This window comes from Triturus cristatus, chromosome 1_2 (genome assembly GCF_964204655.1).
Source record: "Triturus cristatus chromosome 1_2, aTriCri1.1, whole genome shotgun sequence".
NCBI lineage: Eukaryota > Metazoa > Chordata > Amphibia > Caudata > Salamandridae > Triturus > Triturus cristatus.
In genome coordinates, this window is record NC_140580.1 from 935,116,112 (window position 1) to 935,132,661 (window position 16,550).

General features: G+C 45.4%; 1 protein-coding gene across 2 annotated transcripts in view; it reads right to left on the reverse strand.

Annotated features, from left to right (window-relative positions):
* Positions 1-16,550, reverse strand: part of MTOR (mechanistic target of rapamycin kinase) — a 1,008,697-nt gene that overhangs the window by 181,161 nt on the left and 810,986 nt on the right. For both annotated transcript variants that reach the window (XM_085609875.1, XM_085609873.1), the window contains 3 exons: positions 7,743-7,865; positions 7,110-7,292; positions 6,674-6,808 (listed from right to left, as the gene is read on the reverse strand). In XM_085609875.1, the coding sequence (XP_085466001.1) occupies positions 6,674-6,808; positions 7,110-7,292; positions 7,743-7,865 (441 nt within the window). The remainder of the gene's footprint in view (positions 1-6,673; positions 6,809-7,109; positions 7,293-7,742; positions 7,866-16,550) is intronic.

The window sequence follows — 16,550 nt, forward strand, 5'->3', positions numbered from 1 at the left end:
ACGACGCCACTGACGTACGTGGAGCCGCACGACGACACCTACCGAAGCGCAGGGGTACTGCTTATGAAAAACTTTCCGGATGAAGTCTGATGCCTGGGGATATTCTAAGGTAAGGAATCTATCACTAACGTGTCTCTTTCAGATATAGGATGTCAGCTGATTTTGTGGTGAGTGCAAATAGCATGACTGACAAAAGTGCATTTTGTAATGTTATTTTGAAACCCTATAGTGTTGTCATTAGTATTTCTTCTTTCTCTGACATCCTGCTCCCCTGACAGTGTCTGCCTCAGCCTTTGCTTGTTTTGCAGTTCCCATCAGCATAGTTACACCTGTATCATGCCTGTACAGGGTAAGTTCATATTCTTCTGATAGACATGTTTTTAGCCGAGTCAGTCAAAACCATGATAAACACCGTAAAGATGACACCCTGTGGCAATAACTGAATGCAGAGAGAGCTGTTATATCTATGTGATTAATACTGTTCATGTCCTTGTAGAATACTTTTGGTGATTTCTGTTTCATACTGTTTGGACGTCATCAGCCACAGTTTTTGGACAAGTCCACGTAAGGAGTGGTCATTTCAGACTAGTAGTACAGCTGAGCTAGCTGCTTTCATAGCTGGTTGAGGGATGCCACAGATCTTTTCGCCTGCCACATCATCCATTATTTAGCACTCCTTTTTCACTGGTGCTTAAAACACTGAAGCATCTCTTCCTCACTGCTGACATAATTAATGAAACATGAGGTGGGTCTGTTCTTAAGAAATTTAGACCCACTCTGGTGATCAGTGTTTTCTTGAAAAGTATCAGGTACAACTTTGGACATGGCTGATCTAAGACAAAAATGCCATAGGGGCTTCAAACAAACCACACTACTGACATCAGTAGTCCTCGAGTGGGGAGTTTCAAAGTTAAACTGATGATACTGCCCGAGTGAGCTCAAAAATGGTACTGAGCTTCACTGCATGTCCTACCAGAACCTCTTGAAATGTCAAGATATCTCCAAATCGCAATATTTTTTGTGGTGAATGACATATTGTGTCTTGGTATTCTCTGAAGGGTTACTGACATCTGTGAATAATTGGAACTTTGCTGTCTTATGGTACTGCAGCAACACTTCATTTCAGTGTCCCCTGTGGTGAAGGTATCACACTACATTTCATTGCAAGGGTTCTTTGCAGGGAGGTAGTTCACTTCCTCTTTCAAGGGGTTTACGCCGGTGTTGGTGATCTCCAAATGCCTATCCACATCAGTACTAGGTAGAAGTAGTAACTTTGGTATAGAACACCCTTGAGAGAATATGAAGACAGGCTCAGTGTCAACTATTTTGATGGTATGCCACTCAGAGGTGTTGAAGCTCTTTTTCTGGTATGCTTAAATCAATCAATCAATCATTTGTAGAGCGCACTAATCACCCGTGAGGGTTTAAAGGTGCTGTGCGGGGGGGTGCGGGGTGCGGCTACTGCTCGAACAGCCAGGTCTTGAGAAGTCTACTGAAGGTCAGCAGGTCCTGGGTCTGTCGCAGCTGTGTGGGAAGGGTGTTCGATGTCTTGGCAGCGAGGTAGGAGAAGGATCTGCCGCCGGTGGAGGTCATGTGGATGCGTGGGACGGTGGTGAGGGCGAGGTCGGCGGAGCGAAGCTGGTGGTTCGGGGTGTAGAAGGTGAGACGCTTGTTGAGGTATGCTGGTCCGGCGTTGTGTAGTGCTTTGTGGGTGTGGGTGAGGAGCTTGAAGGTGATCTTGTTGATTGGGAGCCAGTGCAGGTCTCTCATGTGGGCAGTGATGTGAGGGCGGCGGGGAATGTTGAGGATGAGGTAGGCGGTGGCGTTCTGTATGCGTTAAAAGTCTTTTCTGGAGTTTGGCCGTAGTTTCTCCGTAGAGGGCATTACCGTAGTCCAGTCTGCTGCTTACGAGGGCCTGTGTGACCGTCCTTCTGATCCCGGTGGGGATCCATCTGTAGATCTTGCGCAGCATGTGGAGGGTGTTGAAGCAGAAAGAGGAGACCTGCGTTGACTTGCTGGGTCATTGAGAGCAATGAGTCCAGGATGAACCCCAGGTTGCGTGCGTGTTCGGTGGGCGTGGGTGCGGATCCCAAGGCTGCTGGCCACCAAGAGTCGTCCCAGGCGGAGAGAGTGGATCCGAGGATAAGAACCTCTGTCTTGTCTGAGTTAAGTTTCAGGCGGCTGGTCTGCATCCAGCTGGCAATGGCCTTCATTCCTTCATGGAGGTTGGTTTTGGCGGTGGCGGGGTTTTTGGTGAGTGAGAGGATCCGCTGAGTGTCGTCGGCGTAGGAGACAATGTTGAGGTTGTGCAAGCGGACGATGCTGCCCAAGCTGTCCTTAGCAGATGACTTGTTTGCAATGCCGTAACCATAAATATTGGTTTTGTGTTGGCAGTGACAATGGCAGTATATATTTCATGTGGTGTTTCTTGTGGACATGTAAACCCTGCCATTTCCTTGCCATGTGCGCAACTGGGAGGATGACCTGGTGTAAATTCCCTTTGTGTGTACGTGCGCAGATGCTGTGTGCCATTGCTGTAGCAGCATATATTTTTTCAATTTATTATGTCACTGCCGTTTCCAAGTTTCCTAAAGGCGTGGGGAGCGGAGAAGAGTGACATGCAACAAATTGTATCAGTGCCATTGCAGTCCGGGAATCGTTGTTAATAAAAGTTGTGGTTTAGGTCTTCGTTGTTCAGGACTTCGAAGTTCAGGATTTGTAGTTGTTCGGACTTCGTTGTTCATGCAAGTCGTAATTAAAACTTCGTTGTTTAGGATGTTTTCCATTTGTCGGTGGGTCTCGGGCGAGGGCGGTGATGAGCTGGTCTTCCATTACCTTGCTACAGCTGCGGTAGGGGATATATAGTGAGTGGTGGTGCACGGTGGGTTTCTTGAAGGTGAAGTGGACGCAGCGGTGGTCGGTCGAGTGGAGTTCGGTGGTGTGGCTGAAGGTGACGTGGTTGCTGGCTGAGAGGATGGGGCCTGCTTCAATGCAGGGTGCCCGGTTGTTGAACAAGATGTTGGCTTTCTGTTTAATGATAATCTCATTATTGTTCACACCTACATTATTGATGAAAAAGGCTAAGATTTTCTTGCTTTTGGGAGTTTTAACATGATCAAGAATGCGGAGTAAGGTCAAATAGCGCTCCGTCTGGGTTTTTATTTTACTTCTCCAAAAACGGATCCATTGATATGAGATAGTGCATAGGTGGAGCCAGCAGATCACAAAGACATCTCCCTCAACTGAGGTTTACTAGGACTCAAAGGAGGCTCCAGAATGTTTATTACCTCACACCCTCTAAGCACCACATTACATGGTCCTTCATATTCCCAATTCAGCCGTTAACTGTGGTTACCGGATAAATAGGGATCACAAGCTCCGAAATAGATCTGCGAATTAAGTGTATTTCACCCAGATACTCTACATTCTGAAAACAGGAGGAGTATCAGGTGAAATGCTGGCTATGAACTGAGAAGTAACCAGTGGAATCATGATCAAACTTATCAACCACCCTGTAATTCATCATTTCTAACGGGACCTGCAGAACCCTACATAAAATATGCGGTAAATTCACCCCATACCCTGTAGTTTTCGGGCATAAGTATACTCTAAATTGGCATAAGACCCTTAATGCTGTAATTGACATTGTCTGACATTACTCTAGTACATGGTGGTTGAGCAGCAAAGGATGCAGAGGGCACAAAGTTTTTGTCCAGACACAAAATGAGTACTGCATCCATAGTGAAGCCATGTTGAGTTTTGTAGGGAAAGAATTTTTGGTTGAGAGAAAAAAATAAAAAAGAAACATGGAAAATGCTACACAAACACTTGTCAGGAATAGGCAACACTAAAATATGTCGATAGGTGAGGAAAGTCAGAATTTGATTAGAATTAGTCAACAAATCTGGTAAATGGGCAGAGCTTACTATTTAGTAGTCATGAAATGATAGACTAGAAAAATTAACTAAGAGTGAACTGCCAAAGTTGTGCCCTCTGGGACAGAAGTGGCAGAATAGCAGTGAAGAATTTCCAAAGCTGTTCACTATGGTTTGTCAATTTTTTTAGCTCAATCGGCCATCTTTACAAAACAATTATATTAATAAAGGAGGTTATGTAGCATATATATATATATATATATATATATATATATATATATATATATATATATATATATATATATATATATATATATATATATATATATATATATATATATATGTACATACATTACCTACTGGCGGTCGCCAGTAGGTAGTTATAGTTAGGACCCTGTTTCCATAGGAAATCCGCAACATTCTATTTGGAATAACTTTGGCGCCGGTCGACGAATCCTCGCGAAATTTTCAAAATAGGTGGGGCGCTACGGTCCGCTCCTACCCTGAAAGTCTCGGGGAGATTCGTCAAGCGGGGGCTGAGAAAAAAGGGGGGTCCCAAAACGCGTTTTTCCCATGCATTTTTCCATAGGACCTTTAGACACAGCTACAGCCCGAACGGCTGAACAGAGTTACTTGAAATTTGGCAGAGAGGTAGTCCTCAGGTCAAGGAAGTGCCTTTTGTAGGTCTGGTGTAAATCTGTTCAGTAGTTCCTGAGAAAATAGCATTTAAATCAATATATATATCTGAGCCAGCTTACGGTGCGCTTACGGTAAGCTTACCGTACGCGTACGGTGACGTGCGCGAGCGCAATTCTGATTGGCTGTTAGATCTTAGTAAACATTCGAATCGGTCGAAACCAGGAAGTGTCGGCCGCCATTTTCTCACTCGCACTCTGAGGGGGGGACGAAAAACAAAGGCAAAAAACATGTAAAGGGGCTGTTTAGACAGCTCTTAACCACCTAACCTTGATGAAGGGGTCCCCAACGAACCCCCAAGGGCAAAATGTCCATAATTTTTTTTATCGAAAAATCGCCGATTACGATTACCGTACGCCTACGGTAAAAAAAATTCAAAAAAAAAAAATCATCCATACTATCCCCACCCCATGTGCAATTGGCTCCTGAAGGGCACCATTTGTGCATGGGATATCAGTTCAATGAAATATAAAGGTTTAAAAAAAAAAAATTAACCATACTCTCCCCACCCCGTGTGCAAATGGTGCGCGAAGGGCACCATTTGTGCATGGCATATTTTCGAATTAAAATGTAAAAGTTTACCTTGCACAACGAAGCGCATAATATGCCCTCCATGTGCGCACGGTGCGCGAAGCGCATCGTGCGTACATGGCCCATCCAGCGTAACGTGGGCACGCGGTGCGCGTAGCGCACCGCGTGCCCACCGTGCGTGCACGGCACTAACTGCGTAAAGTGGGCGCGCGGTGCGCGAAGCGAACCGCGTGCTCACTGTGCGCGCACGGTGCGCGCACGGAACGAACTGCGTTAAGTGGGCGCGCACGCCACGAATGGCGTAAAGTAACTTAGCATTTAAAAAACCGTACAAATTCACTGAAAAAACCATAGGTTTCACACACGTTATAGTTAGGAATTAGCATTTAAAAAACCTTGCAAATTCACTGAAAAAACCATAGGTTTCACACAAGTTATAGTTAGCGGACATTTTACTGATAAAAAACCATTGAAATTCCCCCGTTATAGTTAGTGCAGGCAACTATAACTCACGCGACCGCAATCCTCTGCTGATGACATATGTGTCTTTATGAAAAAAAAATATTTGTAATATATGTATAGCTAAAAATGTATGGAAGAAGACATGGGTAAATAAGTGTCTAAATACAGTATTAGCATCAGCAGAGGATTGCGGTCGCGTGAGTTATAGTTGCCTGCACTAACTATAACGGGGGAATTTCAATGGTTTTTTATCAGTAAAATGTCCGCTAACTATAACTTGTGTGAAACCTATGGTTTTTTCAGTGAACATATATATATATATATATATATATGATTCATACATATATATACACACACATGTTCATAAATACCCACACAAGTTTATCTTGGAAAGTATTCTACCGTTGCGGGCAGTGTATTGACCACCATACCACTACACGGACATGAATAAAGAAGCATCCCGCTAGAAAGTGTCCACCCACCATCCTCCCTTAACTCTGGTTTACTATTCCACAGGAAGATTGAAGACCTTTCACAATTCTAATGACTGCTCCTTCTGCTTGGTTGAGGGATTTATGTTTTTAGTCAGTGTACCAAATAAAGGTGACAGGTCGGTGCAATAGAAAAAAGATATTGGCAAGCTTGAGAATTTTCAGATGGCCCTATGGGGAAGACAGGTATCGCTCACAAGAGAAAAAGGGTCAGCCTGCTGCAGAAGATGGGGATCACCTGCTGGAAGAGTAGAAGGTCTGCTCACTGAATGTTAAAGGTGACTGTCTGCAGGAAGGCAGAGGGATGACTTACTGGATCAGACAGAGACTTCCCACTAAAGGAGACAGATGGCTTGATGGAGGCAAAAAATCTGCACTGGAGGAGTCAGGGAGCACCAACTTGAAGACATAGGGACTGCACACCAATGGAGATAAGAAGCCCATATCAGGGGAAACATAAGTGATACGCCAGAAGAGACACACACATGAGGAGAAAGAAAATACTTGAAAGCTAATGCTCTGTTGAGCATGGAGACACCCGCCTGGAAAGGATTTCTGTATAGACTCCTCTGCAAGTGCTTGCTCTAGGTGCCACGGTATGGCTGTTCGCTCACTCACCTGAGGCAGCTGCTTGGATATGCGCCTGAACACGTGATAATACAAGTCCCAGGCCTGTGTGAGATCTTTCACATTTCCCGATTTCATATACTTCCGACACCATTCCTGAGCTTCCATCAAATCTCGTCCATATGCCTATGGAAGGAAGAGGTGGTAACAAAGTCACTGTTAGACAGCCAGGTGTACCAAAGTGATGCAAGACACCAGAATATTTGACTACCTCCGCTCCCAGGCTCCTTCTCTCCCCTGTCAAATCCGGTGCTGTTAACAACCAACCTGCATGATGTAAGTTCACATCTCCATGACTAACAAGGGGCTTAATTTCACAGATATAACTGCTACTAAGTATACCCTACTATCGTTATTTGAAGCTCTCAAGACTTTAATGCATGATGACACCTAGATGTATTAGCGTTAAATAAGCCACAAATACTACCTGATTAAAAGAAGTTTCTTTCAAAGTCTGTGGGCCACGCTCCATCATGGCATGCAAGGGCTCGAGTACAGCAAACATTCCCTTCACGTTCCTCTCTCCGAAGTAAAGGCGTGAAGCCTCCTCCAGACCCTCATGCCACATCTCATGCCACAGGATAGCCACACGAATCAGCTCCTCGCTCACCTGTAATAGAAACAGAACACTCAGTTCCTTCACAAACAAAAAACGACTGTCAAAAGAATGCCCTCATCTGACCTGCAAAGAGTTATCCACCATTTATGGACAATAAAGCATGCTGTGACTCAAGGAATAGTTAACATTTGATAATAATGGTTAAGGCCTGTGAGAAATGACCTATACGTATCTAACTTGCAGACAGACCCACACATGCACAGGTTCAACAAGAGAAAGCTGTATACCATGTAAACCCAATGGAAACTGATTATCACCATGCAGACACATAGACAGACACATGCATGCACAAGCACACGTGAATGCAAGTGTGTACACAAAGATGCACATTGATGCAAATGCATGCACACATGCACCCCACCCAAACTAACAGTATGGTCAACCACCCCTTCTAATCATTTGCAGCACAGGAATGTTATCACTTGTATACATAAAGCTCACCATGATAGCCTGCTGCACCAGTGCATTGCAGTGTTCACACATGTTCTTCAGGATTTTGTTAGCAGCATTGTGACGGGCAGTAGTAGTGGATTTGGATGCCACCGTCAGTGGATAAATCAGAGACTACAGAGAAAAGAAAACAATAGTCTGAATCAACATTGGTGCCAATAAACATCCATATTGCACACCCAAAAATGAAAGTAAGTAGTTTAAGAACAGATGTCCAACTGTAGGTGATGCAGCTTAGATTTCACCTATAAAATGTATTATTATTATAGGACAAAAAGCTGCAGACATGAGTTCTAAAATGGCACGCAGATTGTGGCGCAAGTAAGATGAAAATATAAGGCCTGATCAGAATGCTTCAGTTTGGAGGTGCTTTCATGTGAAAACATGCTCAATTAGTTGAACAGCCATGTTTATATGTGATTAATCAATATGTAATCTCACTATAGATTGCACATTAATTTAGAAAATGTATTTGTACTTTCAAAATGGCATCATGTATTTTTTCAAGAGTAGAAATGTGATGAATTGTGTTTCATTGTGTAAAAAAACATGTGATTTCAGTTTGCTTTAGTGACTCAGCTTACTGCAGTTTTTGCCCTTGAACATTAGAATGGAATGTGCTCCTCTTCCCTACCAACTTTCAATGAATGGGCTTTATTAATAAATCACGCCCTCCTGTTTTCGTCTCTTCAACCTTCACTATGTTGCATATTTTTGTAGCCTGTTTAAACGTGGAGTGAAGAGCACACATTTATTTTTTCATAATCACAAGACTAAAATTTGAACAAGAACACGCCTGATTAATGACTTATCCAGTCAGCCCATGGGGCGATGATGTGTCTTGAAGTTCTGCTTGGATCAGCTATGAGGACCGAGCACGTAAACTTTTGCTTGAAATATGGCTTACAAGTGGGAGGACGGCCTCTTTTTGCTAATTTTTTCTGAGGGCCAGGCCCAGTTTCTGTGCTGGACACAGAGACGGGGAGGAGAAGGAAGGAGGGGCTGCATCTGTGGGGGCTTTTTTGCAGCCCGAGACAGAGACACAGGCTAGTACAGCGAGGCAGAGAGAAAGAGTTGAAAGGATCAGAACAGATTTAGATTTTAGGTGCTAAGCTTTAAATTTCATGCTTTAACTAACTGCTTATGAAAAGATGTATTTGTCTTATGCATTTATTTCTCTTTATGGGAGATTTTTGCCATTATTAATTATTGATTAAGCTTGCAAGACTTACTCTTTTTCTTAGAAACGCTTTAAGAGTTTTGACTGACAATTTGCGCCACATTTCCCTTTCTATATGTGATGCTTATATGCAGACTGTAATATTTTCTGTATTAATGCTATTTTTCCTATTTTTCAATTCTGTAACCTGATTGATATTTGACTAATGAATAAAGAGTCAGAGAACCTTAACTTTTGACTTAAAAATAAAACCCTTTAAAATAACTCACCACTCTCATTATTCCCTTAAATATTGTTTGCATTTAATTTTCATATTTATGTAAAGTCTCCTGTTTGGTGAAACACGGTCATCAAAAGGTCCATCATTTCACCCTTTACAGCGGTAAATAATAGTTAATGAGGTTTTGAATAGGGAAATAACTAGGTAATTACCGCTGGATCATAGGCATACCAAAACGATAACTACATTTTATCAGCATTGGTATCATATATAGATTCAGATGCTTTGAATGGTATAAAAAAAGTATTAAGATGAGAAACCCACACCCACTATAGCAATAAGTGTCTGAACCCAACAGGCCACATTGAGAAAAAGAGAGAGATACCCTCACCAAATGTTGGGGAAAAGTTGTTTAGATGTACATTTTGTGCTCACTCCTACCCCCAATTGTTTGGCTAGAAGCATGTAGGAAGCTGGCTCTTTACATAGTGTATCGAAATGAGGTGCACTGGGTAGAGTCCAGGTATCCCTTACTAGTGTACAGGGGCTTTCTTTAACAATCCCAAAGTGCTCTATTGGTGGGAGTGAGGTCAGGTAGCCTTCAGCTTATCAGAGGGGAGTGTTAGGCATTTGTTGAACACACAAAGTCAATAAATGAGGCAAACACTCAATCAGGAAATCCAACATCAATTTTGAAAAATAACATTTTTATATTAATTTAGACACCAAGATATTTGAGATTAGGTAAGTACTTTTTGAGTTAACGCTTTTCAGAAACACAGAAAATACAGCTGTCAGATGTGAGGCATGAGCCTCAAACACGGTAATGTAATCCTATGCTAGAAACATACAGTGCATTGGGGTCTTGGAATCGAGTTACAATAGGGTTGTTCTTCTGGACTTAAGGTAAGTAGGAACCAATGTCCTTACTACCACCAGCAGTTTCGGTTTACCTGCCTGGTTTGTCTGGTGCAGATCGCAAGGGTAGCCTTGCACGCTACCACCAAAGTCAATGGGACAACCTGTAACAAGAAAAAGGCTGCAAGTGGGGACTGGGGCACAAGTCCAGCAGAACCCAGAGGGAGGCATAGCTCTTTAGGATCTCTAGAGCAAGGGTGCACCGTCGGTAGGCTCAGACTTGGGCTGAGGGGCTTGGGTGCAGAGGTGTTTTGTCAGGCAGATCGCTTGCGTTGGAGGCTCTCACTTTTTAGGTCAACCTGGAGATAGGAACAAAACAGGACAAAAGCCACTCTCGACAATGGCCTTCTTGGTGCTGATGTCCCAATTTGGTAGGTCCGTCTTGGTGGTGGTGGTGGTGTCAGTGCTGGCCACCAAACAAGCCTTGATGCAGCAAGGGGTCCAGTACCCCAGGTATTGGTGGAGAGTGGGTCCTTGCCTCTCCGATCTTGGTAGGGAGATGGATCTGACCTTCTGGAGCATGGAGTCCTCCTCCTGGGATGCTGCTTCCTTGCTGGACCCAGGGGTCAGCAGAATAGTGTATCGGGTCGATGTTGTCAGTGCCTCCCGCTGCAGCAAAGAGGCTCCTCCAATTCAAGGGAGATGCTGGCTGGTTGGTGAAGTGCTTGCAGTTCTCTGAGGCTTTTGGAGGATGCACAGCTGCAGGATGAGTCGGGACTTTACAATTGTTGGGACAGGGACAGGGTTTGGCGCCAAGTCTTCAGCTTTGTCCTTCTTCTTTAGTAAGGAAAATCTGAGTTTCTGGTGCAAGGGAGGCACCCAAATACTCAATTTAGGGATGTTAAGGGGAGTGAAGGGTAATAACTAATGGCCTACTAACCCTTGGGGTCATTATACCCCCTATATGACCACTTCCTGTGGGGAGTGGGCACAACCCTGTTCCAGAGTTCCTTATTTCACCCAAAAAAAGATGGTGGAATCCTTCTTTCGTGAAGCATATCAGGCAGCCCACCTTAGAGGTGTGACTAGCCTTGTAGTACAACATGACAATTGGCATTGCTAATTTCCCACCTGTCCTGGTGCCAAATTGGCCTAAGGGCAGGGGGTGGCATCTCCCAGGTCTGGGGGAAGTCGGGTGCACATATCAAAGGCCACAGGGATTTGAAGTCCCTGGCTTTAATATGCTAAATCACTAGTCATCCTGCTGGAGGAGATGTGAAAGCCTTCCTCCTGAGGGGGCATTGTTTCTGACCTCAGAGAGCGTGAGCTCACCCCTGCAGGGGGGCAGAAACATGTCTGTAGTGGCGGGCTGGACGATACTAGTCAGCAAGCACACTAGATAGTGGTAGGTTTTTCAGGGGCCCCTTGTAGGGTGACCTCTTGGTGAATGCCATAATAAACAATGTAGTGGCATCAGTACAGATTTATTAAGATGAGGAGTTTGATACCAAACACCTATGATTTCAGTAAAGCCATCATGTAGCTTTATAAGTATATGTACCTGTACACAAGTACATATACTTAAGGTGGCGTCCCTGTTCACCTGTACCATCTATTAAATAAGCTAGACAGCACAGGGGCGCATCTGCTCATGCAGATATGCTCTAACATGTAACATAATGCACCCTGCCTAAAGGCTATAAGGCCTGCTGTGTGGGTGACTTACATATATTGCATGCAGTGACTTTGGCATGCCACACAGTGAGTGTAACATGTCATGTTTTCATTCATGGTGGGCACCATGACATGCAGTCTGCAATGGCATTCTGCATGCAATTTGTATGGGGGTCCCTTAAGGTGGCTTAATACATGCTGCGGGTCCTAGGGACCCACTTTGGCACCCATGCCCTACGTACTAGGGGTACCATTTGCTAGGGACTTACAGGTGTGCCAAAGTGTGTGCCAATTGTGTTACAATTAGACCATTTTACCTTGTTTTAGAGAAAGAGAACTAGGACTGGTTCCTGGTTCGCAGGGACCCAGTGCACATCAGTCAAAAAACATCAGTACCCGTAGCAAAAAGTGCGGGTGACCATAAAAAAAGGGGCACTTTCCTACAGAGCATTACAAGGTTTTTTCTTCAATGGAGGAGTTCGCGGGGGAGACTGCATCGAATGAGGCCCCTTCAGCGCAGTTGGGAGGGGTCTGTGTCTGCACAAAGTATTGAGGTGCACGTGGGTGGTCAGGGCGGGAGCATGAAGTGTATATGGCGGGGGACATGGAGCCTCAGGTCCTTTGAGATTATTCCTGATGTCTTTTCCGTTGCTTAGACTTGGGCTGTGTCGGACCTCGGGGTGCTTAATGTCTCAATTTACAGGGGTTGGAGGCGGGCACGCTGACAGAGCGGGGGAGGGGGTAGAGAGGGTGGTAGGGGGGGGAGTTAGGGTAGCAAATGTTGACGATCTGGTTTCTCCTGATCTGTGCATTGATGGTCTTATATAGGATACTATTGTAAGCAACATTGGTTTATTGGTTCGACGGTTGGAAAACCTCAATAAAATATTTTCACAATGGAGGAGTTGGTTTTGAGGTGGCACATGGTAGCTCCAATGAAGCGCAAAAGGCACCGGGACACATACTACACTTGAAATTATTTTTTCTGCCATTGAAATAAGCATTTAAAAGTCATAGAATTTCAGATACAATCCTCTTCCCTCGAGGGGCACTGATAAAAAGGTCTGTGCCCAAACATTAAAATCAGCTGGATGCAACATTCCAGTCTACAAAGCCTAGGGTAAGGGGGCAGTAGCCTCACTCGTCTATGGATGTGGGTACACTTTGACCTGTGCTGATTAACTCAACATCAGTAGAGTATCAAGTCCACTGGTAGAAAAACACGGGCCAAGTCAGGGAATGTCAGGACTTTTCTTGCATGGGAAGATATTTTTGAATGTACAAATCACAATGCTGGGTTTACCCTTGTAGGAAATGGTAATGTAATGTTACTTGGATTTGTAACATGCTCGCTTACCTCTCTTGGATTTGACTAGCTAGGCCTCTCGATAAAAAAACTACAGGCTGCGTGAAATGGCATCCTATTAGATGGGTTTAAACTCTAGTAAAAAACGAGATGTTTAGGAATTGACCATAAGTCAAAGCTAATTCCTTACCTATACTATTGCCCACTGACAATGTTGTTCCCCTGACTATAATTCAGAACCTTTATCAAACCACTATCCCAGTATTGGCTTTACTGCAGAACAACAGACCTATTCACAAACATTCCTAAAAGCAACCAATTTATTGTGGGACAGAAGTATGTATTTGGAAACAAGTAGAGAACACTAGACATAGCCTGGAATACACTTTAACAGCACAAGCAGATGGTCAGATAAAACAGCTGTGAGTAGGAACTAATGCTGAGTTTGAGTCCTACATCTTATTAGACCAGGGGCCATGTATCAAATGCCTGGGAGTCTTTACTTGGGGGCCTCGGGCAGTATGATAAGTGGGTAAAGTTTTTTACTACTGGCGAAACTGACCCAACAATACTGCTACACTCCAACTTGAGAAACATGTTATTCGTTTTGAATAAGTCATGGAGCGGCTGGCAGGGGATAGAAAGATAAATACAACATAAAAGTTAATAACACATAATACACTTATTATCATGCATAAGCTATACTTCAACAAAAAATATGACTTTAGAGAATAAGTAAAAAGAGCAATAAATATTAGTAAGAATTTGCAAAGCTCAGCACATTTTACTTGCAGTCTGAATATATACCTGTCAAACAACCACAGTAAGGCACATGTTGTTTCCATTTTTCCACACATGCGAAAATATAGTGACCACTTTATATCACCAGAAAGCCATAATGTAAATTCAAAGGTGCAGTGATTAACCATCCACAATATGCTTTAACCCAGTATGGGTGATGGTTGATGTTAGCCCTTGCCAATTGACTGCTAAATCTTAGCACACAAAAACAGATAGAAAACCATAAAATGCTAACACCATCTGAGGCAGAAAACACAAACCCAAGCCTTTCTATAGTGTTTACACTCCAGGCACTAGATTTAAAAATAGCACTAAATTCTATAGTAAATGTTATCTGATGCAACAGTGCTTTTTCTTGCAGTTCTATACAGAGTGAACTCGACCTGGAGTAATAGAGCACTTTACATGAGCACCAATTACATTACACAAAGTCACATTCCTTTTTTTAGGCACACCAGACTGGGAGAGCACTGTCTGGGCCTCCTTCGGACACTGAGGCAGCACCTGCGCAACCGTATCCCACACAGAATGGGAATAATGGCCCAATAGACATGCGGTGTTTACCGACCGTAGTCTCAAGCTGGCGGAAGAGAAAATCTTCTTCCCAAGATGATCCAGCTTCTTGGATTCCCGATCTGGTGGAGCGGTAGGGAATGTGCTTTTGGAGTTAGAGGCTTGGACCACCAAGCTCTCAGGGGTGGGCTGTTGGGAGAGGAAAGGGGGGTTGCCCGGAGCCGGGCGGTGGCGTTGGGCAATCATCCTATCCATGGGAGCCCCCGTGTTGGGCCTTGACCAGGTGCCCAAAAGGACGTTGGTGGGGGCTTCATTGAATGGCAGCAGGGGCTCCGAAGAGCTCGCTTGCGGTTGAAGCACCTCTATCAGGAGGTTAGTCCTGACCGCCACTGTAGGGAGCTCGAGGTTGAGAGCCTTGGCCACCCTACACAACACCACTGCGTATGACGCTCCCTCCTCTGCAGCCACGGTAGGAGACAACATGTCAAGGTCAGGGGAGGGATCAAGACCACTGGCATCACCCAGGTCCTCTCTCCACTCCGGATCATACTCCAACTGATCAGTCAGAGGGTCACCTGACCCCTCCCAGTCCTCCTCATCATCATCCTCTGGGTGCCAATCTGGCCTGAAAGGGACCCCAGGAGTGAACAGGGGCACAAAAACCCCGCTCAATGCCGGATCCAGTGTCGGGTGACGCCAGTCCGGCTCCGTGTCCACATCAGGATGAAGGCCGGGTCGACATCGGCCGGGGGAGCTGACCGGTGTTGAATGTGGGCGCAGTGCCGGAGGAAGCGGCACCAGTTGAGGTGTAATAAGGTCAACTGGCGCCGATCCGGATCCAGGCGTGGACCCAAGAGGGGCCTGCGGTGCCGGAGCCGCCGGCGGAGAAGGTCTAGGCCCCCCAAACCGAGTCTGCGGGGCCCAAAGGTGTGCCGGCGGCTTTGGACTGCCCAAAGACGGCATACATTGCATCGTAGAACATACGAAGCTGGGCAAGTGTTGCTCCGGGTTCCGGGAAAGGAGGGAAACCCGGAGTGGGCTCAGCAGGTTCCGCATGCGGAGCCGCGGGAGGGGCACCGCCCTCATCCCTCGTCGCGCCAGCCGACCGACGGGGAGAAGTCGAAGAGCGACGATTTTTCTTCGACTTCATCTTATGCTTCGACTTACCTGACCCAGAGTGCGAAGACTTAAGAGGACAAATGATGATGGCTCCGCGACCGGTTCATCAACCTCCCTCGCAACCGGGACCTCGAACGGCACGGAGCCGACTGGTGGCGCTCAAGAAGCTTTCGGGACAGCTCCTGCAAAGCCTTCCGGAGCCATGGACCAGCAGTCGGAGCACAACTTGGGGTCGTGGTCGGGCTCCAGGCAAAAGAGGCACACGCGATGCGGATCCGTAACCAATATCAGTCGGTAACAGGAACCGCAAGCCTTGAAGCCGGGCATCCCTACGTGCAACAGGAGTCGAAGGACTCAAAAGACGTCGACAAAAGTCGCTCAAAATGTTCAGTCAAAAAGTGACTGGAGGTACCGCTCTCTCCGTATCTGCGCTGGCTGGCACGGTAAAAGAAAGAACCGACGTCAGCACGCGAGGGCAGTGTCTAAGTAGCTACCGCGACGTCATCCCGGCGACCACGACACAAACGAGGGACGCAGAGCCGACCGACGCCCCCTTCCGACGCGCAGAGGTACTGCTGATGAAGAAACTTTCCGGATCCACTCTGACGCCTGGGGGTAATTGTAAGGTAAAGAATCTATAACTAACTGTTTGTTTCAGATTAAGTGATTTGCCCAGAATCACAAGATTTTGAGCTGGCATCTAGACTCGAATCTGGATTCCCAGTTCCAAAGTCAGCAGCTCTAGCCATAACGCAACATCCTCTTGCAGTTTCATTAATTGTTGGGTTTTACTGCAACGCTTGATGTACGGCTGTTTTTAGCAGTCGCAAATGGAAAATCTGGCCGGTTGAGACCGCTAATAAGGGTTGCAGCATGTACAAACTCTATTTTGCAAGTCGATAGCCTATTACAGACTCGCAAAATAGGGTTTGCGAGTCACTATTAGGAAGGAGTGTGCCAAGGGCGTTCCCTCCTAATAGCGAGTCGCAGGAGGATGTATGATTGTTTTGGAACTGCAAGTGCCTTCACAAAACAATTGCAGTTACCACCAATTTCAAACTGGTGGTAAGCCAGTTGCAAACTCCCCCCCACCCCAAGGGACACTTTACACTTAATGTTTGGCAGCAA